The sequence below is a fragment of the Suricata suricatta genome, chromosome 8 (genome assembly GCF_006229205.1).
Source record: "Suricata suricatta isolate VVHF042 chromosome 8, meerkat_22Aug2017_6uvM2_HiC, whole genome shotgun sequence".
NCBI lineage: Eukaryota > Metazoa > Chordata > Mammalia > Carnivora > Herpestidae > Suricata > Suricata suricatta.
The window spans coordinates 115,489,305-115,516,829 of NC_043707.1; the positions used below are offsets into that span (position 1 = coordinate 115,489,305).

At 38.3% G+C, this 27,525-nt stretch overlaps 1 protein-coding gene and 1 pseudogene across 6 annotated transcripts in view; one reads left to right on the forward strand and one right to left on the reverse strand.

Moving 5' to 3' along the window:
- Positions 1-25,706, reverse strand: part of ZMYM4 (zinc finger MYM-type containing 4) — a 139,340-nt gene extending 113,634 nt beyond the window's left edge. For 4 of the 6 annotated variants that reach the window (XM_029947753.1, XM_029947752.1, XM_029947751.1 and 1 more), the window contains exon 1: positions 25,329-25,706. In XM_029947753.1, the coding sequence (XP_029803613.1) occupies positions 25,329-25,367 (39 nt within the window). In that variant the 5' untranslated portion in view covers positions 25,368-25,706. Of the gene's footprint in view, positions 1-6,442; positions 6,508-25,136; positions 25,158-25,328 lie in introns of those variants that run through there. The other 2 variants (XM_029947754.1, XM_029947756.1) reach the window with 2 other exon arrangements.
- On the forward strand, positions 18,943-19,297 carry LOC115298701 (annotated as a pseudogene).
- Positions 25,707-27,525: the final 1,819 nt, after the last annotated feature.

Consider the following 27,525-nt stretch of genomic DNA (forward strand, 5'->3'; position numbering starts at 1 on the left):
TTTCTCTCTGCCCCTCCCACATGCTCTCTCTGCCTCTCAAAAATAAACTAACTTTAAAAAAAGAAAAGTTTAACAGATTATCCCCAAACTATTTATGCTTATAACCTTTACTTCTCAAAATCAGCATTTTTAACAAGTGTAAATTATGTGTCAATTATGATTAAATTCTATAAATGTTCCATGAAATGTAAAAGATGGTCGTGTTTTCAAGTTCAGTTGAACTTCAGGTTCTCTAAACTTTTAAAACTTTTGTTTTATATATGCCCATACAAAGGTTCTTGATAAATGACTCATAGCAGTTACATCCTCAGTGTGAACTACAGCTTTTACAAAATCAGAATTTTCTGATAGTTTATTACTCTTGCCATGGTTAGTTTTAATATTAAAATTTGAATTTTTGCTGCATTTGAAACTTTGACACATTAGCATCCTTTAATTTTTTACTTTTATCAGTTTCATTTCATTTTAGATTTTTCTTATAAGTAACATAAAGTCATTCAATATGAAAATCTTTGTGATGTGAACTTTTTAAATGGTCTTCAAATGAATCTAATTATTAACATGAAAAATACTTAGGACACGACCTAAATACTTAGGACGTTTTCTACACTGGATAGAACTTCAAAAAACCCTTCTAACTCTAAAATTTAATATGGTACAACTTTAAAAAGTGGTCAATTATTATGGTCTCTAAATAACATTTCCCACTAAAAGGAACCAGACCTCCTGGAAGAAATGGCTGATTTCAGGTCTGGAACAGGGATTATACATATGAGTCTCATTCATCTTGCACCAGAAAGCAAGGAAATTATCAAAGACTACTGGAGGGGCGTCTGGGTGGCTCTGTCACTTAAGTGGACTTCAGCTCAGGTCATGATCTTATGGTTCATGAGTTCAAGCCCCCATTGGGCTCTGTGATGCCAGCTTAGAGCCTGCAGCCTGCTTCGGATTCTGTGTCTCCCTCTCTCTCTGCCCCTCCCCCACTCACACTCTGTCCCTCTCTCTCTCTCAGTCTCTCAAAAATAAGTAAATTTTTATTTAAAATTTTTTAAATAAAAATATTTAAAAAGTAAAAACAAAATAAAAATTTAAAAAGACTACTGGAGTTGTGACAAAATGAATCAAGAGCTAACCTAAAGAGGCTTTTATCCACCAAAGATGGCAAAATAAACTGCACTTACAAATAAATCTATTTATAGTAAGTTACCATGATAGTGCCTTTATTCCCCTTACTTCAAAAAAATAACCCTCACTGGTCATTTGTGAAGGCTGCCAAGTCATCAACTTATTCTTAAAAACAACAAAAGAATCAAGCATTTATCTTTTCTTCTTTCTTTTTCTGTATGTTGTCTTGACTTTGTCTTATATTAATAATATTTTACAGTTACAAAGAAACCAAATATTAGTTGATAGGGGAAAGTTCTACTCTATAATCATAGCAAATAGATGCTGGGGAAATAAAAGATATATGAAATCATCATTTTATAACCCCTAAAGAAACAGTGAATTAAGAAATAATTTTGGGGCACCTGGCAGGCTGGAGTCTGTGACTCTTGATCTCAGGGTTGTGGGTTCAAACACTGCACTGGGTATAAAGATTACTTATCGAATAAAATCTTAAAAAAAAAAGAATTAATTACCAATGAATGCTAAAACCATTCAGGACAAAAACTGAAGGGGAACTTTTAAATATATGGATTAGTCACCTGAACTAAGATGAATGCGATGGTTCCACTACTGGTGTCATACCAATAAAGAATTCTTTCAAAAAAGGTCAAAAATATTGGAGTACATGGCTGGCTCAGTAGAGTCCATGACTCTTGATTTCGGGGTCATGAGTTCAAGCCCCATATTGGATGTAGAGCCTACTTAACATTAAAAAAAAATTTTTAAGACCAAAAAAAAAAAAAAAAGAAATTTGAACCTAAAATTAATCACACTTCTACCAGTTACAGGAAACATGAGGAACAGAGTAACATGTTCAATGACACTCGGATATAATCAGCAAAGACCAGAATGTGGGAAATGCTGCAGAACAAATCAGCTAGTATCTTTTAAGAATAAATAGCAGTTTTTAAAATGGGAAGATTTACTGATTAAAAGAGGCTGCAGAGACATAACAACCCACACACCTTGTTTTTTTTTTTTTAAACGTTTATTTATTTTAGAGATAGAGAGAGACAGATCATGAATAGGGGAGGGGCAGAGAGAGAGGGAGACAGAAGCAATTTCCAAGCTCTGAGCTGTCAGCACAGATCTGGATGTGGGGCTTAAATCCAGGAACCATGATATCATGAGCTGAGCTGAAGTCAGATGCTTAACCAACTGAGCCACCCAGGCGCCCCCCACAAACCTTGTTTTAGCTATTGACTTTGTGAAACAAATAAGAAAGTTGTACAAATATCAGGTGACATTAAGGAAGCCTGTTGATTTTGTTCAGTGTGATAATGGTATTATGATTCTTTGAGAGAGAGAGAGACTACTTTAGAATTGCACAGTCTGTGTATTAAGAAATGGAACAAGGGCCACCCTAGTGGCTCAGTTGGTTAAGCGTCTTGACTCCTGATTCCAGCCCAACTCATGATCTCATGGCTCTGGAGATCAAGCCCAATGTTGGGCTCTGCACAGACAGCACAGAGCCTGCTTGGGATTCTCTCTCTCTGTACCTCCCCTGGCTCACACACACACTCTCTCTCTCAAAATAAATAAACTTATAAAAAAAAAAAAGAAAAAAAGAAAAGTGAAATATTTCTACAATTGACTTTAAAATGTTATAGGGAAAGACGTGAGAGAATAAATAAAGCAAGAGGCAGAAAGTGGATGACTGTTAAAAAAGATAAATAACAAATACATCACCATTAGTCAAACTATCTGCTCAACATTTATATTTTAAAATGTCCATTATCAGAAGTTTTTAAAAAGTAGTAATCAACTAGAAACATCTTAAATAAAGAGTTGTACTCCTCACACTAAAAGAACAGCTTTTTTCCTAGTATAACTTATTACTTAACAACCCTGAAAATAACTCATTATTTTGGGGCCTGTTTTTTTTTTTCTTCCAACAAATGACAACTAAACAAATAAAACAAATCCTCCTTTGATTCTGGATACAGCACGTTTTTCTTGTTCATAATGATTATATATTGCTTCATGAAAATTAATTTTGGGGACACCTGGGCAGCTCAGTCAGTTAACCATACAACTCTTGATCTTGGCTCAGGTCATGATTTCGTAATTGATGGGTTCAAGCCCCAAATCAGTTGCAGAGCCTGCCTGGAATTGTCTCTCCTCTCTGCCCCTCCCCCACTTGTGCATGTGCCTGTGTGCACGCACATGCTCTCTCTCAAAATACATAAACAAACTTGAAGAAAAACTTAAGGATAGTAATAAGCATGCATATTTTCTACAACTTCCTTGAGAGAAATACTTCAACTCTGACATAAATTCTATGAACAATCATATGAAGATCATATTAAAAAGCAAAGAAGTTACTGTGATATAATGGAATTCAAGAACAGAAAACATCATAGTCAATTTCAGGGGAACAAAAGGGTTGAATGAAAAGAATAATTGGAGCCAACATTTACTTCTTAAATAATGTAAGTGTCACACAGAAAGGAAAGCAAGAAAAAAGTAATGTTCACTCTCACTTCTAGGCAATGACTTCAAAGATTTCCATGACACTATCCTTGGCTCCAGCTCTCTCCCCTTTGCTTCTAGAAATTACCTCCTGGTATATGCTAGTATTTCATGTGCACTAACCTACTGAAATCTACTAAGATTGATCTTTATTTCTATTTTATCTGTAAGAAAACAAAAGCCATATTACCATGTTACCAAGGCTCCGACTCTGCAATCCTCCACCTAATCTGTTACAGGTCTAGGATAGATAAGGACTATGCATTTGTGTATTGCACAGGAGCAGGGATGGAATTCCCGCAGGGGATTCTGAAGCACATTGCTAATTAAAAACAAATAAACCATGATGTTTTCTCCTGGGTTCTCTACTGTTATCTATCTGCTGATTCCCACAAAATTTAAGTTTGTATCTGTGTATATGTGTGTATTCACCAGCCTCAATCTCAATTTCTGTTTGAAAAACACAATGTTAAGAAAATGAAGATGAGGGGCGCCTGGGTGGCTCAGTCAGTTAAGTGTCCGACTTCGGCCCAGGTCACAATCTCATGGTTTGCTAGTTCGAGCCCCACGTCAGGCTCTGTTCTGACAGCTCAGAGCCTAAAGCCTGCTCCAGATTCTGTGTGTGTCTCTCTCTGCCCCTCCCCCACTCATTCTCTCTCTCTCCCTCTCTCTCTCTCTCTCTCTCTCTCTCGCTCGCTCTAAAAATAAAAGACATAAAAAAAAAGAAAATGAAGATGAGCTATAGACTAGGAGAAAATATTTGTAAAACACATGTCTAATAAAGGATCTGTATCCAAAATACATAAATAACTCAAAGCACAATGTAAGAAAACTTCTGACTCTGCAATCCCACTCCTAATTATTTACCCAAAGGATATAAAGACATGTTTATAAAAAAACCTAGAGATGAGAAATTGAAACAACTTTTTTCTTTTAGAAAGGAAATGTTACAGGGCACCTGGGTGGCTCAGTCGTTTAAGCATCTGACTTCAGCTCAGGTAATGATCTCACGGTTCCTGAGTTCGAGCCCCGTGTTGGGCTGTGTGCTGACAGCTCAGAGCCTGAGCCCCGCTTCAGATTCTGCATCTCCCTCTCTCTCCATCCCTCCCCAGTTCACACTCTCTCTCACACACACACACTCTCTCTCTCTCTCTCTCTCAAATAAACATTAAAAAAATTTTTTTAAATGTTACTGAAGACATTGTTCATTATTCAGTGTCTCCTACTGAAGATTAACATCTGTAACTACTTTTAGAATCAGTGCTAGAAAATGCTGTTTCTTCACAGTACAGTAATATTTGCTCTAAGTGATAGTGGGACATATTTAATATTCTCTGATCAATCACAACACTATGATTATCATATCTGTATTTTCCTTTACCATGGTCTACTTAATTCTTTTAATCTTTTTTTGTATATCTTTTTGTGAACTATCCCCAATTCTTTGTCAAAACAGCTAAATCTGGACAAAAATGCATACAAAGAAATTATAACCAAATAATAAGCTTTCCCCTTCTATTAATCCTTCTTGGCAATGAAGCTTCCCCCCCCCTTTTTTTTTGTTTAAAGTTTTTATTTAAATAATCTCTACATCCCATGTGAGGCTCAAACTCACAACCCCGAGATCAAGAGTCACATGCTCTTCCAACTGAGCCAGCCAGGTACTCCTTTTTATTTTCCTTTTGTATACGCTGTTTTAAATTTTTGGAAACAGTAAATCATTAAAGGTAATGCAGTTGACCTTTGAGCAACATAGGTTTGAACTGCACAGATCCACTTATATAACTTTTACCGATAACTATGGTACAGTACTGCAAATGTATTTTCTCTACCTTATGATTTTCTTTTCTTTCTTTTTTTAAAAAAGAAAAAGCATGGAGCCCAAGCCCAGCATGAAACCCAACACAGCACTTGAACTCACAACCCTGAGATCAAGACCTGAGCTGAGATCAAGAGTCAAGCATTTAACCAACTGAACCATGTAGGCATCCCTCTCTACCTTATGATTTTTTTAAAACATTTTCTTTTCTCTAGCTTACTTTATTGTTAAATACATAGTACATAATACATAGAACATAGAAAAATATGTTAATCAACTGTTTATGTTACTGGTAAGGTTTCCAGTTAAAATTGGGTATTAGTAATTTAGTTCTGGGGGAATCAAACATTATAGGCAGAGAGGTGCTTGGCTGGTTCAGTCAGCAAAGCATATGACTCTTGATCTTGTGACTGGGAGTTTAAGCCCCATTTTGGGTAAAAATATTACTTAAGAATAAATAGATAAAATTTTTTTAAATTTTTAATGTTTACTTATTTTTGAGAAAGACAGTGTGAGCAGGGGAGGGGCAGAGAGAGAGGGAGACACAGAATGTGAGGCAGGCTCCAAGCTCTGTACTGACAGCATAGGATGCACGGCTCAAACTCACAAACAGCAAGATCATGATCTAAGCCTAAGTCAGAAGCTTAACCAACTGAGCCCCCAGGCACCTCTAAAATTCTTAAAAAGTTATAGGCAGATTTGACAGGGGGAGGGGGCACAGTGCCCCTAACGCCTATGTTGTTCAAGGGCCAACCATACATACATATTGTAACACTGAACTTATAAATTAGAGTAAGAGACTAACAACAATAATAGAACAATTATAGCACTATACTGCAATAAAAGTTAATGTGGCCTCTCAAAATATCTCACAGTACTATATTCACCCTTCTTGTGTTGACATGAGATGATAAAATGCCTATGTGATGAGATGAAAGAAGGTGAAGAACCCTGGCAATGGTGACTTAGGGTTATGCTACTGACCTTCCGACAATACAACAGGAGGAGGATCATCTACTTCTGGAAGGACCGCGGTTGACTGTGAGTAACTGAAACCACAGAAAGAAAACCACAGATTTTTTTTTTTGGTTGGGGGGGAGGGAGATGGGGAGATTACTGTATTGGTTCATAATTCCCTCCTACTATACTCAACTTTCGATAAAGTCTTCTTTACAAGTCACAACTGGAGGGGCACCTGGCCAGCTGATTCAGTAGAGCATGTAACTCTTGAATTCAGGATTATAAATCTGAGCCCCATGTTGGGTGTAGTAGAGATTGCTTTAAAAATTTCTTTAAAAGTCAAAACCTGGTCTCAGCTGTCCTGGGTGGAATTAAGCAAAGATTCTATCTCTATATTGGGCTTACAGGGTCAAGTAGGACCCCTATCAAGACTAGCATGACAGTAGCAGCGATAATCAGAAAAAACCTTTCCCATGAAGGAAAAGTACATCTCTAGGAGGAGTCAGAGCTGTGAGGCAACCTACCTCTCGCCACAGGAAGAGACTCTGAACAGTACCTATCTTTGGGAACTGTAATGTTATTAAAGGAGCAAAACTGTTACCATATAGATGAACAGATTTTCATTTCTGAAGATAAATCAGTCTCCAGTGAATAAAATGAATGGGGGAGGAAGCGTTTTTAAAGGCAAGGAAAGTAAGACAAAGTAAGCAAAATGAGTACCATAACTAGGCTGCTGGCAATAAAAATAAACTTTTAAAAATCATATCTGAGGTAATCTCAATAAGACACACCAGTTAAAAGTGGATTGAGAAGGGAAAGAGAAAAAAATGACTCAGAGGTTTCTGACTAGGGTGACTAGAAGACAGTAACTAAGAGAATACAGAAAGAACAACAGGGAGGAAAGGAATGGGGCACTATTTGTGAGAGCAAGTACGTACAAGGGGAAGAGAGAGTCCATTGTAGGTACACCAAACTAGCAACATTTGGTAGCACAATACAAGTAAAGCATACATCTAAAAACACAGATTTTGAGTTTTAGACACACAAAAGAAGCAAAGAAGTACATGGGAAATCACATAATGTATTTAATGGATAGTGGTTAAAACTATCGTGGGTAATTACCCAAGAAAAACAGAGACCAAGGAAACATTTATTGGGCATGCAGAGTCAAAGATGACTGAAAAGAAACAATTCAAGAAAACAACCATGAGGATGCCACCTTATAAAGAAGGGAGAAGTTTCAAGGAGGGAATGGGCAATAGGGTCAGATGTATAAGAGATCAAGAAAGAAAAGCTGTGAAAAGCATCCTTTAGACTTGATGGTTATTAGGTTATTTCAGTGATCCTGACGAGAAGTTCAGTGGAGAAACAGATGGAAAAGCCAGATGTGGGCTGAGGAGTAAATGTGAAAAACACAACCGATAGAGTCTCAAAAGGACTCTAACTTCAAAAAGCTTATTAACTCAGTTCAGACTATAGTCTGTAACTACCATTTCCTACGAAAAAGGTACCAGGGCTTTCTGGGAGTTAATTCCAAGTATGAGGTAGTAATGTATAGCATGAGCCCAGGTAGATCTTTTGGGCCAAAAAGGGAAGACACAGAAAGATGCACATAAGGGGGCCCTAGGTGGCTCAGTAAGTTAAGGGCCAGGCTCTTGATTTTGACTCAGATCATGATTCTCACAGTCTGTGAGTTCAAGGCCCACACTGTCTTCCTCTCTCTCTGCCCTTCCCCACTCACTCTCACTCTCTCTCTTCTCTCTCAAAATAAATACATAAAATAAAAAATGTTTTAAAAAGACACAGGTCTAACTATTTATTCTTTTCCAAGCTATTGTAATTAAAATAATATTCTTGATTTCCTTTCAGGATTATTCATTGACAGTATGTAGAAATACAAATGATATTCTGAACTCTGCTGAATTTGTTATTACCTATCACAGGATTTGGGGGTTTTTCTTGGTGGATTTTTAAGGGTTTTCTATATAAACAATCATATCATCTATAAATAAAAGATAGTTTTACCTTTCTTTCCAATTTGGATGCTTTTTCAATTTTTTTAAATTGTTTCTTATGTTCTTTATTTATTTTTGAGAGACAGAGACAGTACAAACAGGGGAAGGTCAGAGAGAGAGGGAGATACAGAATTCGAAGCAGGCTCCAGGCTCTGAGCTAGCTGTCAGCACAGAGCCCAACATGGGGCTTGAACCCACAAACCTGATCATGACCTGAGCCGAAGCTGGATGCTTAACTGATTGAGCCAACCAGGCGCCCTGCCTTTTCTTTGTCTGAATGCTCTGGCTAAAACTTCAAATACACTGATTAGAAGAACAAAAGAGGGCATACTCATCTTATTCCTGATCCTAGAGGAAAGCCTTGCAGTCTTTCACCATCAAATATGATGTCAGCTATGATTTTTCATATATAGCTTTTATTATGTTGAGGGAGTTCCCTTCTATTCCTAATTTATTAAGTGCTTTTATAATGAAAGTATAATGGAGTTTTTCAAAGGTTTTTTTTCTCCATCAACTAAGTTGATACGTAGGGGTTTTTTTTCATTCTATTAATATGGTGTATTATATTGATACTTAGAAAAAATTTAATTGAGGACGTACAACACTTGTACTCTGAGGAGACTTGTACAAAACACTGCTGAAATAAATTTTAAAGACGGGTGCCTGGTTAGCTCAGTCGGTAGAATATACAACTCTTGATCTCAGGGTTGTTGAGTTCGAGCCCCGTATTAGGAATAGAGTTTACTTAATAAAAAAACTTTTTAAAGGACAAAAAAAAAGGAAAGACTTGCATTCATTGATTGGAAGACTTAATATATTAGGATGACAATACTACCCAAGAGATTTACAAATTCAATTCAGTCCCTACCAAAATCCATGCCGTTTTTTGTAGAAATAGAAAAAAATTCAGGGGCACCTGGGTGGCTCAGTTGGTTAAACATCTGACTTCACCTCAGGTCACAATCTCACAGTTCATGCATTCAAGCCCTGCGTCAGGTTCTCTGCTGACAGCTCAGAGCGTAGAGCCTGTTTCAGATTCTGTGTCTCCCTCACTCACTGCCCTCCCCAACTCATGTCTCTCTCTGTCTCAAAAATAAATAATCTTTAAAAAAATTTTTGTTTTTCTTAAAGAAAAAAATTCAGGGTGCCTGTGTGGTTCAGTCAGCTACTGACAGCTCAGAGCCTGTAAGCTACAGATTCTGAGTCTCCCTCTCTCTCTCTGCTCCTCCCCCACTCACACTTGGTCTCTTGCTCAAAAATAAACATTAGGGGCACCTGGGTGGCTCAGGTGGTTGGGCGTGCGGTTTCAGCTCAGGTCATGATCTCACAGTTCGTGGGTTCGAGCCCCGCATCGGGCTCTGTGCTGACAGCTAGCTCAGAGCCTGGAGCCTGCTTTGGATTCTGTGTCTCCCTCTCTCTCTGACCCTCCCCTGCTTGCGCTCTCTCAAAAAAAAAAAAAAAAAAAAAAAAAGATAAAAATAAACATTAAAAAAATTAAGAAATAGGAAAAAATTCCTAAATTTCATGTGGAATTTTAAGGAATGCCAAATTACCAAAAACAATCTTTTTAAGTTTATTTATTTACCTGGGGATAGAGGAGGAGCAAAGAGAGAGGGAGAGACTACCAAGCAGACTCGGCTCTGTCAACACAGAACCTGACACGGGGCTCAAACTCATAAACTGCCAAAATCAAGAATCAAACACTTAACTGACCGAGCTACAAAGATGCCCCAAAACAATCGTGAAAAGTAAAAACAAAGTTAGAGGACTCATACTTTCCAACTTCAAACTTCTACAAAGCTACAGTAATCAAAAGAGTGCTGTATTGTCACAAGGTGACATACAGACCAATGGAACAAAATTGAGTATCCAGAAATTAGCCCATACATATATGGTTGTTTATGGACTGAATATGGTGTCCCCAAAATTAATATTTTGAAGACTGAAACACCAATGTTATGATATTCAAAGATGGGACCTTTGGTAGGTAACTAGGATTAGAGGAGGTCATGAGGGTAGGGCTCTCGTGATGGGATTAGTGCCCTTCTAAAAAGAGACACCAGGGAGCTTGCTCACTTTCTGACTCAGAACACACAGAGAGATCATGGGGACACAAAGTAAAGATGGCAGGGGCGCCTGGGTGGCTCAGTCAGTTGGGTCATGATCTCACAGTTCATGGGTTGGAGCCCTGTGTCGGGCTCTGTGCTGACAGCTAGCTCAGAGCCTGCAGCCTGATTCGGATTCTGTGTCTCCCTCTCTCTCTGACGCTCCCCTGCTCACGTTGTCTCTGTCTCTCAAAAATAAATTTTAAAAAAAATTAAAAAAAAAAAAGTAAAGATGGCAGTTGCCAACAAGTCAAGTGAAGAGGCCTCAGGATGAAATCTACCTTGCCAGCTCTTTGGTCTTAGACTTCCCAGCCTCCAGAACTGTGAGAAATAAACGTCTGTGGTTTAAATCATCCAAACTACGGTATTTTGTTACAGCACCCCAAATTGATTAACACAAAGGCCAACTGATTTTTGACAAGTGCCAAAATCATTCAATGTGAAAAGAACAGACTTCGAATACGGTGCTGGAAAAACTGGATATCCACATGCAAAAGAACAAAATTGTACATATACCTTATGCCACAAACAAAAACTAACTTAAAATGAATTAAAGACCTAAATTAAAGAGGTAAACTAGGGGTTTCTGGGTGGCTTAGTCGATTAAGCATCTGACTCTTGATTTTGGCTCAGGTCCTATTCTCGCTGTCATGAGATAGAGCCCGCCATCAGTCTCCATGCTAAGTAAGAAGCCTGCTTGGATTCTCTCTCCTTCTCTCTTTCTGCCCCTCCCATGCTCGCTCGCTCTCTCTCTCTCTCTCTCTCTCTCTCTCAAAAGTAAATAAATGTTTTTTAAAAATGGACTCTATTTTTAAAAAAGAGAGAAACTATAAAATTCTTAGAAGAAAACATATAGAAAAAACTATATGATCTTAGATTTGGCAATGATTTCTTAAATATCACAACAAAAGCACAAACTACAAAAGGAAGACATGAACAGACTTCATCAAAACTTACAACTTTTGTAGATCAAGGGACACTATCAAGAATAAAAAGAAAACTACCAGAATGAGAGAATATATTTGTAAATCACATATCTAGTCAGAATTTAACATCCAGAATATATGAAGAATTCCTACAACTAAAAAGCAGACAAACTACCCAATTAAAAATGGGCAAAGAATTTAAATACACATTTCTCCAAAGAAGATATACAAATGGCCAATAAACACAAGAACAGATACTCAACGTCATTAGTCATTTGAAAAAATATAAATCAAAGAGCACCTAGATTGCTCAGTTAAGTGTCTGACTCTTGTTTGCAGCTCAGGCCACATTCTTATGGTTGTGAGATGGAGCCTCAGTCATGTCACACTCTGCACTGGGCACAGAACCTGCTTAAGATTCTCTCTCTCCCTCTTGCTCTACCCCTCCCCTGCTCTCACAGGTGCTCTTGCCCTCTCTCTCAAAAAAAAATTCAAATCCAAACCACAACAAGATACTTCTTCAGATCCACTAGGACAGCTTTATCAAAAAAAGAGGAGGAGGAGGAGGGAACAGAACAAATGTTGGGAGAGGAATAGGAGAAATCAGAACCCTCTTGCATTACTAGTGCACCTCTGTGGAAAAGTTTGGTGACTCCTCAGAAAGATAAAACTTAAAATTCCTATGTGTCCCAACAAATCCACTTCTAGGCATATCCCCAAAAGAAGTGAAAACAGAGACTCAAACAGATACTTGTACAGCACAATTTACAGCTGCCAAAAGACAAAAATCTGTGTCCATTAACAGATGACTGAACAAATAAAATGTGTTATATATAGACAATTAAGATTATTATTCAGCCATAAAATAGAATGAAATTCTGATATATTATGCTAAATGAAATAAGCCAGAAACCAAAGGGCAAATATTGTATGATTCCACTTACATGGAACATCCAGAATAGGCAAATTCATTGAGATATAGAGTAAATTAAAGCATAACAGAGGCTAGAGGGAACTGCAATGGGGAGTTATTCCTTAATGCGTACAGACTTTCTGTCTGGGATGAAAAAGACAGTGGTAATAGTTGCACAACACTATTAATATGCACTTAATGCCATTAAAGTATACACTTCTAATAAAAATTTAAGGTAACTTATAATATGATACTTTTTTGAAGCATTCAGGTGCAAACCTTGAAGACCTTACGGTAGGCTGAACTGTGGCCCCCAAAGATATGTCCTCCCAGATATTCAGAATGTGACCTTTTTGGAATAACCTTTGCAGATGTAATTAGTGTAAGGATCATGAAATGAAATGACCCTGAATTAGGGTGGGCCATAAATCCAATGAAGACTGTCCTTAGAAGAGACAGAAACACGGAAAGAAAGCCATGTGATGGCAGAAGTAAAGAATGGAATTAATGCTGCCACAAATTAAGGAACACCTAAGACCACCAGAAGTGGGAGAGACATAGAAGGTTCTTCTCCAGAGCCTTCGAAGAGAGGATGGGCTGGGGCACCTGTGTGGCTCAGTCGGTTAAGCGTCCAACTTCGGCTCATGTCATGATCTCATGGTTCGTGAGTTCAAGCCCCACATCAGGTTCTGTGCTGACAGCTCATAGCCTGGAGCCTGTTTCAGATCCTGTGTCTCCCTCTCTCTCTGCCCCTCCCCCACTTGTGCTCTGCCTCTCTCTGTCTCAAAATAAATAAACTATATAAAATAATTTAAAAAAAAAACAAACAGAGGATGGCCCAGTTGACCCCTTGATCTTGTACTTCCAGCCTCCAGAACTGTAGGAGGATAAATTTCTGTTGTTTTAAAGCCATCACATTTGTGGGGATTTCTTACAGCAAACCTAGGAAGCTAATACATATTTTAGTATACCAAGGTGATATGTTTCCATAATAAATACCTAAAAATATGCAAGTAGTTTTGGAATTGGATAATGAATATATTGTGGATGAATTTTAAGAAGCATGATAGAAAAAAAAAATCTATAGATTACCTTTAAGAGATGGTTGTTACTGGGGCGCCTGGGTGGCTCAGTCCCGTTAAGTGTCTGACTTTGGCTCAAATCATGATCTCACAGTTTGTGAGTTCGAGCCCTGCGTCAGGCTCTGTGCTGACAGTCATAGCCCGGAACCTGCTTCAGATTCTGTGTCTCCCTAGCTCTCTGTGCCTCCCCTGTTCATGCTCTGTCTCTCTGTCTCTCAAAAATAAGTAAATGTAAAAAAAAAAAAAAAAAAAAAAAGGATTTTTTTAAAAAAGATGGTTGGTACAAACATGGATATTAAGGGCAGTTCTATCAAAATCACAATGAAATACCACCTTACACCAGTCAGAATGGCTAATATTAACAGCTCAGGCTACCAGAGATGTTGGCAAGGATGTGGAGAAAGAGGATTTCTTTTGCACTGCTGGTGGGAATGCAAACTGGTGCAGCCACTCTGGAAAACAGTATGGAGGTTCCACAAAAAAAAAAATAAAACTACCATATGACCCAGCAATTGCACTACTAGGTATTTATCCAAGGGATACAGGTGTGCCATTTCAAAGGGGCACGTGCACCCCAATGTTTATAGCAACACTATCAACAATAGCCAAAGTATGGAAAGAGCTCAAATGTCCATCAACTGATGAATGAATAAAAAAGACGTGGTATGGGGTGCCTGGGTGGCTCAGTCGGTTGGGCCTCCGACTTTGGCTCAGATCATGAGCTCACGTTCATGGGTTCGAGCCCCACGTCGAGCTCTGTGCAGACAGCTCAGAGCCTAGAGATTACTTCCAATTCTGTGTCTCCCTCTCTCTCTGCCCCTCCCCACTCATGTTCTGTCTTTCTGTCTCAAAAATAAACAAAAGATTAAAAAAATATTTTTAAAGATGTGGTGTATACACACACACACACACACAAAATGGAGTATTATATTACTTAACAATCAAAAAGAATGAAATTTTGCCATCTGCAACTGCATGAATGGAACTAGTATTATGCTGAGCAAAATTAGTCAGAGAAAGACAAATATCTTATGACTTCACTCATATTGGGAATTTAAGATACAAAACAAGATGAACATAAGGGAAAGGAAGATAAAATAATACAAAAACCAGGAGGGGGACAAAACATAAGAGACTCTTAAATACAGAGAACAAAGAGAGGGTTGCTGGAGGGATTGTGGGAGGGGGATGGCCTAAATGGGTAAGGGGCATTAAGGAATCTACTCCTGAAATTATTGTTCCACCATATGCTAACTAACTTGGATGTAAATTAAACAACAAATTATAAAAAATAAAAATAAAATAAAGGTAGCTCTGGTGAAGGTTCAGAAGGAAGTGTGAGGAACAGAGAAAAGAAAGCTTATAATATCTTAAAGAATATGTATACCATAAACAAAATGTTGGGAAAAATATGAATGTTAAAGGTGCTTCTGATGAGATCTCAGAAGGAAATGAAGAATATGTTATTGAGAACTATGTTCTCATATGAGAATATGTTATTGAGAAGGTGATCTTTATTATAAAATAGCAGAAAATTGATTAAATTGTGTTCTACTATTCCATAGGAAGCAGAACTTGGAGCCTACTTGGACTTATTTACTAAGGAGATTTCTAAGCAAAGTGTTGAAAGTGCAACCTGGTTTCTTCTTGCTGCTAACAGTAAAAAGTGAGAGGAAAAAGATAAACTCAGGAAATATGAAGAAAAAGGAAATAATGCTTGATGATCTGGGAGGGTCTCAACATCCAGATGAAAGAGGATGCTAAAATTAGGAAATTCACAATTATAAAAATGTGCTCTCTAAAGAAAGGGCCAAGGGTATGGCTGGACAACTACTTGCTGAAGATATCAGACCTGTCCAATCTATCACCTCAATTTAAGTCAGGAATACAAATGGGGTGATCCAGGATCTGTGACGAACCTTCTTGTCCAGCTGTGTGGATCCCCTTTATGTACAGAGAAGACTCACAAGGTTTGTGAACATATTATACCACAAAAACACTGCCAGCCTATACTTCAAAGAAACTTCAAAGAACAGAAACTAGACAAAAATTTTAAAAAGCTGTCTGACTTCTGGAATTCTATGGGCAGGAAAAGCTAATAAAACTACTCATGTGTAAACTCATGCCACCTATCAAGAAAAAGAAAGGTATAAAATAGTGGAAGCCAGAGAAGTAGGCTCAAAGCAGGAGTCTACAGTGTCTCCATAAACCTAGAGGGCAGAGGATCAAGCCACAGAACGTTATTCTCAGGCCTTGAAATCTAATAAAATTGGTCCTGTTGGGTTTTGAACTTGACTGGGACCAGTGATCCCTTTATTCCTCCCATTTCCTTCCTTTTGGAATGGAAAGGTCTACCCCATGTCTGTCCCACAATTGTATGTTAGAAGCAGAACATTTATTTTCTGGTTTCACAGGGCCACAGATAAAGAGGAATTTTACCCCAGAGGGGATCACATTCATACCTGTGCAGATAATTTAAATGCTGAGATTGAGATTTGGCTGATTTGAGCTAATGATACTTAGAAGAGATTTAAGGCTTAAGAATTCATGCTGTAACAGATTGAGACTTTGGGGAATGTTGGGATGGGAATGAATGTGTTTTGCATATGGGACAGGTAAGTTTGAAGGACAAGAGGGTGGACTGTAATGACTTGAATTGTGGCCCCTAAAATATATGTGCACCCAGGACTTCAGAACGTGAGCAGAATGAGTTTTTGCAGATGTTATTAAGGTAAAGATCTTGAGATGAGATCATCCTGAGTTAGGATGGACCTTAAATCCAATGAAGAGTATCCTTAGAAAAGACAGAACACACAGAGAGAATGCCATGTGAAGAGGGAGGTGGACTGGAGTTATGCTGCCACAAATCAAGGAACACAAATCAATCCACCAGAAGCTTCCAGAATCCTTCCAAAAGCTGGAAGAAGTGAGAAAGGATTCTTCCCTAGAGTCTTCGAAGAGAACATGGCCTTGCTGACACCCTGACTTCAGAAATCTAGCCTCCAGAACTGAGAGAGAACAAATTTCTGCCATTTTAACCACCAAGTTGGTAGTAATTTGTTGTGGCAGCCTCAGGATACTATTACAAATAGCCATTAATAAAATATATGCCAAATTTAAACATCAAAAAGAAAACTGACCACAGTAAATTTAAATATATCAAATACATTAAAATCCATGAGTTCATAATGACATTACCTCCCAAGTCTCACCTTTAGGATTTGTTATGACATCAATTCACTCTTCTGAAAGTTGGTAAATAAAGGAAAAAAGTAAGCATTTACTCTGTGCTTTTCCTGTACAAATATTACAGTGTAACCAACTAATTGATAAAGGAATTCTATATGGAAAAATTCCTGTGAATAAATACAGAAGAAATGATTTTATTTTAATCACTCCTCAAAGGAAATCAGTGGATCCAGGCAATAATCATCTATGGCTGATAAATTCATTAGGTGAAAGGTTAAGAAGTTGTAATGTTTGGACTCCACTGACAGAATGTAAATTGATCAATATTAGTATCACTAAAGTGTGACAACCATTTAGATGCCTCCAAGAATGATGCAAACATTTAACAGGGTGATTATTATCCTACTTTGTCCAGGACACTCCCAGTTTATGGCTATTGTCCCACTATAATTATTAAACAGCACACCGCTTCATTCTAAAACCTTATTGGAAATAAATTATAGAATTACTCTATGAATTTTTCTTTCCAAAAAAGCTGAATCTAAATCTAATCTAAGGCTCTACCAATCCAAGTTCTCAATCCTGGCTACAGACTGAACCACTTGGGAAATTTTTAAAACTATTAATGCCTACAATCCACCCACGAATTCTGATCTAATTCATCTAAGATATAACCTAGGAATCAGAGTATTTAAAAGTTCTCCAGGTAATTCTCAAGTTTCAGCCAAAGTTGAGAACCCCTGCTCTATATGTAACTACTAATTTGTGGGAAATACAAAGGGCAATTGAACACGTTAAGACACCACAAGAATTCAAGCAGCCAAATCCAGAATGTGGGAAATTCTCCTGAACAAATGACCTAGTTTTTACAACAAAGAAATAGCATGGGGAAAAGTTCAGGGTGCATCCAGTAGGGAGGAAGATGGCTGAAGTTAAGAGAAATTTAAGAGGCAGATAAGCCAAATAAAATGGTAAATCTTATTTGGATGGTAATTTAAAAACAAACCAACTATAAGAAAACATTTAGAAAATCAAAGAAATCTGAACACAGACTGGATTAAGGAACTCTTAACTTTACTAGATGTACTAGTATTGGAGGTTTTTTTTTTTTTTAATTCTTAGTAGATATACAAACATAAGTATCTATAGATTAAATGATGTGATTCCTGAGAGTCCTTTAAAATTATTTCAACCAGGGCACCTGGGTGGCTCAGTCAATTAAGCGTCTGACTCTTCATTTCAGCTCAGGTCATGATCTCACAGTTCATAGGTTTAAGTCCCACATAGGGCTCTACATTGACAGTGTGGAGCCTGCTGGGGATTCTCTCTCTCCCCTCTCTCTCTCTGCCCCTACTCTGCTCTCTCTCTCTCTCTCAAAATGAATAACCTTGAAAAATTAAAAACTTAAAATAAATAATTTAAAATAAATAAATAAATAAAATTATTTTAAGGAAAAAAGGGGGGCACCTGGGTGGCTCAATGGGTTGAGCTCAGGTAATGATCTCATGGTTCATGAGATCCTCTGCCCCCCTCTATGCCTTTCTGCCATTTATGCTTTCTTTCTCTCTCTCTCAAAAATAAACATTAGAAAAAAAAGTTGTATGTACAGGAATAGCAAAGTGTTGATAACTATTTAGTTGTCAAAACTGGGTAACAGGAATATCAGGTTTCATTGTACCAACCTATATTTCATATCCTATATTAATATCAAATTATGAAACAGAATAAAAGGGTTTTTTAAATTTTTGGCTGTAAATGTGCAGTATGCATGTGAAGGCATACATATATATACACACACACATATACATGTGAGGGCATACATATACATATACATACATACATATATAAAACTTAAAAAATTTTAAGACAAGTTGGGAGATGTAAAAAAAAAAGATAAACACATGACCGTTGGCTTCCAAGAGTAGTGGGTAGTCCATGTTCAATAGAAAACAGTTGCTCAGGTATTATCGCTGGTCAAGGGAAGGTAGATAACTTAAGCTTCCACGCCAGAAAGATGGTAAGAATGAAATTAAAATAACATTATATATATTCCCTAAGTATAAGTAGGTGTAGGTGTTATTATCCCAATATTGCTAAATACCAGAGATTGTACCATAACCTGACTTTGAGAAGCCCATGCTCTATTAGGTTGAGCCACATGAAATGCATTTTTGGCTTTTGACGAAGACATGGTCACAGTTACAGCAGATCTCTGGGCACCCTGCTCCTGTACCTAACTCATCACTGCTTGCTTTTGCCCAGAAACAAGTCAGTCAGGAAGCCACACCACAGCCATGGCTTTTAAAGACACTGGGAAGACACATGTGGAACCAGAGATGGTGATTCACTGAAATAGAATTACTCTAACCAGCCATAATGTAAAATCTTTGGAGAAGGTATGTGCTGACTTGATTAGAGGTGCAAAGGAAAAGAATCTCAAAGTGAAAGGACAAGGTTGGATGCCTACCAATCACTACAAGAAAAACTCCTTGTAGTGAAGGTTCCAAGACTTGTGTCTGTTTTCAGATGAGGATCCACAAGTGACTCACTGATTTGCACAGAGTCCTGAGATTGTTAAAGCAGATTAAGATTACTTTAATCAGTATTAAGCCAGGAGGTGAGGCTGAAGATACCATTGCAGATGCTTAAATCAACCTTTTTAACAAAGTGATTATTGGTTGTTTAAAAAAAAAGAAAATGTGTTTTTGTAAGTCAAATGGTCAAATATTAGCAATTTCGTATAGTTCAACCCAATACTACAATGCTCTCCTTTCTCTTTCCTTTGCTAAAATAATTACATAGTTAACACACAGCAAAATAATCAGAGTATTTTTTTATTTTTTTTTAATGTTCTATTTATTTTTGAGACAGAGAGAGACAGAGCATGAGTGGGGGAGGGTCAGAGAGAGAGGGAGAAACAGAATCTGAAGCGGGCTCCAGGCTCTGAGCTAGCTGTCAGCACAGAGCCTGACGCAGGGCTGGAACCCATGAACCGTGAGATCATGACCTGAGCGGAAGTCGGAGGCTTAGCCGAATGAGCCACCCAGGTGCCCCAATAATCAGAGTATTTAAAGGAAATGTTGTTCTTCTGTAAAAAGTGGCTGGTCTAACACAGAATTCAAAAATCCACTAAATACCATAGAAATTGAAATTTTACATTTATCTCCTTATATTGTGTCTAGCAAATAAGAAAATCATTCCATATTCAAAAGCAGCACAAAACTTCATCTTTAAAATACATCATAGTTTTAAAATATTTAGGGTCTACTTTCTTAAAAATAAACTTGTGAGTTGTGAAAACATGTTTTAAGATGACCTCAAACTAGAATGTATTTTAATGCTTCCAGAGAAGTAATTTACACATCAATTTAAATATAATTCAATTGTGGGGCACCTGAGTGGCTCAGTCAGGGTGTGACAGCTCAGCACAGAGAGCCTGGAGCCCGCTTCAGACAGTCTCTCTCTCTCTGCCCCTCCCCAACGAGCGCGCGCGGGCGCGCTCTCTCTCTCTCTCTCTCTCTCAAAAGTAAATAAACATTTTAAATAAATAAATAAATAAATAAATAGGAGGGCCTGGGTGGCTCAGTCAGTTAAGTGTCCGACTTCAGCTCAGGTCATGATCTCACGGTCAAACCCCACATCGGGCTCTGTGCTGACAGCTACCTCAGAGCCTGGGACCTGTCTTTAGATTCTGTGTCTGCCTTTCTCGCTGACCCTCCCCTGCTCACAGTGTTTCTGTCTCTCTCGCTCAAAAATAAATAAGACATTAAAAAAAATTTTTAATAAAATAATTTTAAAGAGTAATAAATATAATTCTATTGATTTTAATCACCAAAATTTCAACATAATGAATTTGGAACCTAGACCATTTTTATACATATTATTATATGCATGCATTCTACATTACACATATTACATATAATTAGTGGATTCAAAACAAAACTGTTGATCTAACAGTATAATTTTTCAAGTAGTACTTGATACTGCTTTCATTTATTATATTAGGACCCTGAGGGGAAAAAAAGTCCTCTTTGACCCAATTTCTTCATTTATAAAATGGGACAGTAATAGTGACTACTGTTTATGGAAATGATCAGGACTGAAGGATATACTACATATAAGATAATTAGAACTTAAATGTTTATAAATATCAAGTAACACCTTATTTATAGAAACCTCCGCTAATTATAAGATGGACACTGTGAAAACAATTCACTAGATTGGTCTCTTCAAATGCTCTTTATATAGAGCCAATCCATTCTTCAACCAGATGCTTTACATTCTGGACACATGAACTGCAAATATTTTTAATCATATGTAACACCATGCTTTTTTTTCTCTTAACGTTTATTTATTTTTGACAAAGAGAGCTAGCAAGCAAGTGCAAGCGAGGTAAGGGCAGAAATAGAGGGAGACAGAGGATCCAAAGGAGGCTCTGAGCAGAGAGCCTGATGTGAGGCTCAAACCCAAAAACTAGAAGTTCATGACTTGAGCCAAAGTCGGACACTTAACTGACTGAGCCACCAGGAGCTCCTGTGATATCATGCTTTTAAATAACACATTTAGCAAAAAAACAAAAGATGAAGTTTATCAAGAAACTAAGAAGGATCAACCTTTTGCAATTATTTTATTATAAAATATTAAAATAACAGAAATTCAAAACTTCTCCATAATCCCATACGATAAAATCACTGTTTTCATATGTTCATGTTATTTTCTATTCCTTATCTACATGCATGTTCAGTGTTTACATATTTACAATAATAATATGGATAATATTTTATAGCCTACATTTTCACTTACTATTATACCCTAAGTATTTTTTCATTTTGCAAAAATCTTCCCTTATTTCCCTTTCCTTTCATATCTTAACCCCTTGAAGGTAATCAACAATGTGACCTGAAATGTATCCTCCACAACTTTCTCCAAGCTCATACATATACACACACATATGTGGGGAGGAGAAAATGGTCAGTTTTTACAAAAATTGAAGCAAACTACTTCTATATATACTGATCTTCAAGTATACCAAACATGTATGCCTCCAATTTAATATACAGAGAAGTTTAAGAACAGATACAACTTACTTTTTTTTTTTTAATTTTTTAAATGTTTTATTTATTTTTGATACAGAAGAGACAGAGCATGAGAAGGGGAGGGTCAGAGAGAGGGAGACACAGAATCTGAAACAGGCTCCAGGCTCTGAGCTAGCTGTCAGCACAGAGCCTGATGCGGGGCTCGAACCCACGAACATGAGATCTGACCTGGGCCGAAGTTGGAGGCTTAACCAACTGAGCCACCCAGGCGCCCCCAGATACAACTTACTAAAACCACTTAATAACATATACATTTATAAAAATCATCATTCTGTATGTAAAACTTGAAAAGATATAGAGATTTCACAAAAAAGTATGGCCACCAGATTTAGAGTGCCTGCTTCAGAAGTTTATAATAATAGCCACACATAAAATAATTTATTTACAACAATCCTAATGAATTTTAAGACTTATTTTAAAAAATAAAAATTTTACAACCTTAAAAAATTCATAAATATTATCTCAAAAACACCCTAACTTTAAAATGAGAGTCTATGTGTGTATGATACTGGCCTTCACATGAACTGTTCTTAGCACAGATGATAGATGGATATAGTGCTGACACACCCACATACTCAGCTTCCCCGTGTTCACAAATTGACAGACTGGCATTCCAAAATAGTCAGAATACAATCACAACGACCTTATCTAATGAATACCTATTGTTCTAATTGCCCACAAGCACAAAAGATACAAAGCAGGCCTACACAAAATTTAAGGTTGTTTACACTCTCCAATCTAACCAAAATCAGATCAGAAGATCCATAAATCTGGATCCATATGAGAGAATTTTTGAGTATCAAGAATTGTATAAAAGAATTACAAAAGCTCCCAAAATTACAAAACATATAACTTGGTACCAAGCCATACAGCTTCTACTGTTAACAAGTGAACTTTCTTACCAAAAACCAAGTCTTTTGAGTTCTATTATGTGGAAGTCTTAGGTATTGGAGATGCAAAATGCAGTAAAATGAGCCCCATTCTATAGGAGTTCACAATGTAGCAGGAGAGCCCAAATGCATTATTCTAGATGACCATAAATACCATAGCATAATGCAAAGCATAAGGTACACCAACCAGCATAGGTGCTCAACAACTTGTGACTTATGATTGTAAAGGTCAAATCAGTAAGTAACATAAATACAATACCATGTCATCAAAGCAATTTCAGATGAAATAACCTAAATTTATTACCTAGGCCTGTGCAATTGTTTTAGCTACCTCAAAGCAAACAACCAAATTATTTAAAAAGATCTTGTACTTTTGCACATCATCCCTACTAACCTGTTTAGAATACACACATGGAATCCACATGAAGTTTAGCACACACCGAAAAGTGAATGGGGGAAAAAAAAAGCACATATACCATGTATACAGTTCAGGATAACCTACTGAACATTCCAACCAAATATAAAAACAAAATGGAGGGGCACCTAGCCGGCTCAGTTGGTAGGTAGAGCATGTGATTCTTGATCTCAAGGGTCATGAGTTTAAGCCCCACACTGGGTGTAGAGATTACTTTAAAAAAAATAAATTAAATAATAAAATAACTTTTAAATAGATTATAAAGTCTAAAAGACAATGAATGTAACCTTCCTCCACAATGAAATTAGTAAAATAATGGAAAAACCTGTAGAAGCACTACATTACGTGAATTAAAAAATAATAAGTTAGATTACCACCAGTGCAGCACCGTTTAAGTGTATTAGAAGAGCAAGAAGTATTTAAAATCCAGTTGCAATTATTACCAAAGTGCATAGACATTTTCGAGACCACTCCATCTTATAAGGTGAATGACAACAGCATTAGTAGCAACTGGAATCAGCAATCTCCTTGAATGAACATTACACAACTAATTTATCCTATATATTTTAACGGTGGACCATATGCCATCTGCCTTCACTCAAATATAATGAGGATCGAGTTTAAAACTGACAGCTGGAAGAGTCATTTACAATTTCAAAACACGTGCATTCCATACCCAATATTTATACTAAACGAACTATTTGGTACACTACCATCATACAGCTTAACTTGTTCTAACTATGACTAATTATTGCATAAGGAAGATCTAAACTTTTATAAACCAAAGACTGTCAACATTAAATTTTAATTACTCCAAATACTACAATGAAATGCATTAAGATAACTGATATACAGATAAAGGGGTAAATAGATGAATAAATGTGATTAAAACCAGCAAAATGTCAGTAGAACAATCTAGGTAGTGGGAATATGAATGCTATCTGTAAATCTTTTTAATTTTGCTACGTAGTTGAAAATATTTCCTAATAAAATGTTGGAAAAAAACATTTGACACTTGTTTGGCTATTTATAATTGAAGATTTTAAGGAGAGAAACATAGGTTGGCAACCCACACAAGCACTTTAGTTGGGACAAACCTGAATTCAAATCCCAACTCAACCTCTTAAACAGCTATCTGATCTTAATTACTTAACCTCTCTAGCCTACATTTCCTCACCTGCAAAATGGGTTTTACATAGCTAATAGAAAGTTAAATTCTTCCCATAAAGCACAATGCCAGACACATCGTAAGCACTCAAATGAGTAGCCCTAATATCATCATGAGATTGTTAACTCTATGCTAAATCAAAAAAGGCACTATCCATAAAAATCAAGTAGTAATTTTTTACGTAGTTGGCTTAACACTGATTTGATCATTTTGTGGCCATTCCCAAAAGCAAGATTCCTGATAGGAAACTTACTGCTCAACAGGCTAAGGGGGGAGGAAGTTAAAAAAAAAAAATTCTGAAAAATATTGCTCAATTGATAGTATTGTTCTCCGTCTGAAAAAAAAAATCATTCAGAATTAAATAAGAAAAGTTTCAAGACAAACTTTAAAAGGCACTCAACAACTCCTATGTAGAACTGGCTTCACCTCTGCAGGTTGGTTGGGTACATTCTTGTTATGACAAACTTGTCATACTCTTCCACGTTCCTAATTGTTGGTAAAGAGGCTAGACTAGAACATGACATTTTGAGTTGCCAGAATCTTTCTCCTAAACGAGGACATGCCAACGACCCCACTTCTTCACAGGTAAGAGCACCACCTCCACCTTGGTCTCGATAACGGTTGGGGGGGCGGGGGGAGGGGAAAGGAGGCAGGAACATGAATTCGCGATGGTGTTACTGAAGAACCCTCCAGGTTACTCCTCTTGAGACCCGTCCACGACTTATTCCCGCCACCACCACCCCCACCTGACCTCTCCTCAGTTAAACTTCCAGACTCTGATTTACTAAAGATGCACTTAACAATCTAACACCTTCCATCCCCTGGCCGAGATAACCCACCCCCAGTGCAGAAAAAATTAAAAAAAAGCAAACAACCCCCGCCCCTCCCCCTCCTAACCAGCAGCAAATCTTTGTCCCACCTGCCGAAGGACCACTCTCCAGCGCGCTCCAGACCCAAGGTTGCCTCAGTCCTGCCCGCAATCTCTCTCCAACAGGGCCTCCGCGACCCCTCTACGAGCCTGCACTTGGCCCATTCGCGGCCCCGGGACCCGGCTCCCGCCCCGCCCCGCCCCCCGCCGCCCGCCGCCCGAGTTCTGCCTCACCTCACCTACCCTCTTTCGGGGGCCGGACTCCACCTCTCTCTCCGCCATGTTGGGCCCCGCTCGGAACCGCTGCGGCTCCCGGCGCGGTGGCGGCGGAACCTCTCGGGCCCCCGGCCCCCGCCCACACTGCAGGCACGGCCGCCTCGCGGCAGCTTCCCCGGACCCGACCGGGCCTGCCGCTGAGAGTGGGGAGGGGGCGGATGCCGCGCGCCGGGTCTGAGAGCCTGAGATCCCACGGGTGCGCGCGTGGGCGGTAGGGCCTGCCCGGGAAAGGGGGGGCCGGGACTCGGGGGGTTAATGGCCTCCAAGGGGCCCCGTGAGTAGGATTATTTTCTCTCAGAGAAATTCCTCCGCCTGCGGTTTCTTAAAGGGATCACCAAACCAGCCCCTTGCGCGCGCCCCAGATGCGCAGGCGCACCTTAAGCCCCTCCTTCCTTTCCCACCAAGCCCCCAGTCCTGAGCGTGCGCGGTGAGTGGCCAAGGGTAGGCCAAATCCTGCAAGTCTCTTTGCTGCCAGCAGCTGCTCCCACCACTCAACTATGGCCGCTGCCTTAAAGGGACCATGATGCAGTGATGAAGGAGGAATGAAAGAAATTAATGAAAGGACTATCTGGAGAATTGGGTGAAATGTCAGTGAGGGGTCCAGGTCACCATCCTACACCTGACTGCGGAGATGCCATTGTATAGGGGAAATGATGGTGAGCTGAAGTTCTCAGTGGACCTCTGAACATGAAGAATCACAACCAATGAGGGAGCAAGCTAGTCATCCCAAGGAGACAAGCTTCCCTTCCTTTAGACAGCCGGATCTGAAGCACAGGGCCAACCATTAAGGGCCAACTCTGGGAGCCTAACCTAAAAATTAGATCTTATAGTGATTTTGAACCGAACCAACAATTGGAAATAATTTCCTTTAGTAGTTTGTCCTTAGAATCTACATCGAGAAGGATCTCAGAAGGCATCTACTCAATACTCCGGGTAGTAAAACAGCAGCCTAGTCCAGAAAATAATTTGCCCAAAGACACCTAAATGCTGATGTGAAGTCAGAATCAAGATTTGAATGACAGCCCTCCAGGCTTTTCAATGCACCAAGCTGTCTTCAAAGCAAAAGATAAATCAGTTTTCATCTCGAAGATCACAAATGAAAGTTCCATGATGTTTTAAGAATATTGTAATTCTCCGAAGATGGGTGATGATTTGCAGGTATTGTGTGTCCTCATTCACCTCCATTGAAGGAGCTTTGAGAATAACTTAAAGGATACTCCTCTTCTTTCCAAATAGAAAACTGGGAAGTAGCTTTGGTTCTATCTTGCCCTAAAATGGAAGCTGAGGAAGACTGAAGAGAATGGAGGCTTGATTTAGTCCGCCCTCATACAGTTCCCTAGCCTCAGGTGGAGAAAAATTGCTCTACTGGAGTTCATAATGATAGCTGAGAGACAACCAGGTAAGAAATACAAAGAAGTTGCCTCCTGAAGGTCATTCCCACCCAGCAAGAAACACTGAAATGCAAAGAGCAATTCCTAAAGTCACAGGATAAAAAGATAATTTGTGACTTTTGCGTATCACTTGGTAGCTCTTTTGAAACTAAGAAATTTCTTAATCTGTCACATTTTGACGAAAACTATGGAATTGCTGGAAGTATCCATGCTGGTCTTGCTTAGGCCTCTTCATCTTTAATTTCACTTCTGGGTAGGAAACAGGAAAGGACAAAAGAATCTATATTTCAGATGCAATTTTTAAAACATGTCAGATCCTTTAGTTTCATATTTAGGACAAAAAATAAATCAAAAGAGAAACCAAGATAAGATAATTTTAGAGAATATGGGTACATGAAAGGTCTAGTGGTTTCCACCTGTTTTAGTGGCAGTAGATATTCCCTTCTAATAAAATCTGAGCTTAAAATAGAGTCACTAAATTTGAAGTGGAGATGGGAAACCCATAAACCACTCACCCATTCTTCCTTTTTCTCTCTCTCTTCTTTCATGACACCTCCCACCATTAGAGAAATGTAGCATTTCTCAAGACATAGTTGAAGGCCATTTGATTCAGTCCAACACCACATTTTAAAGATGGAGTCACTGAAGTTCAGACTTGTGTGAGATCACACAAACAATTCATAACAGCATCAGGACTGGAACAAGCATCTTGACCCCAAGACTAGCACTGTCTATCATATCAGATTATTTATAGACATATTGGGAATATGTTG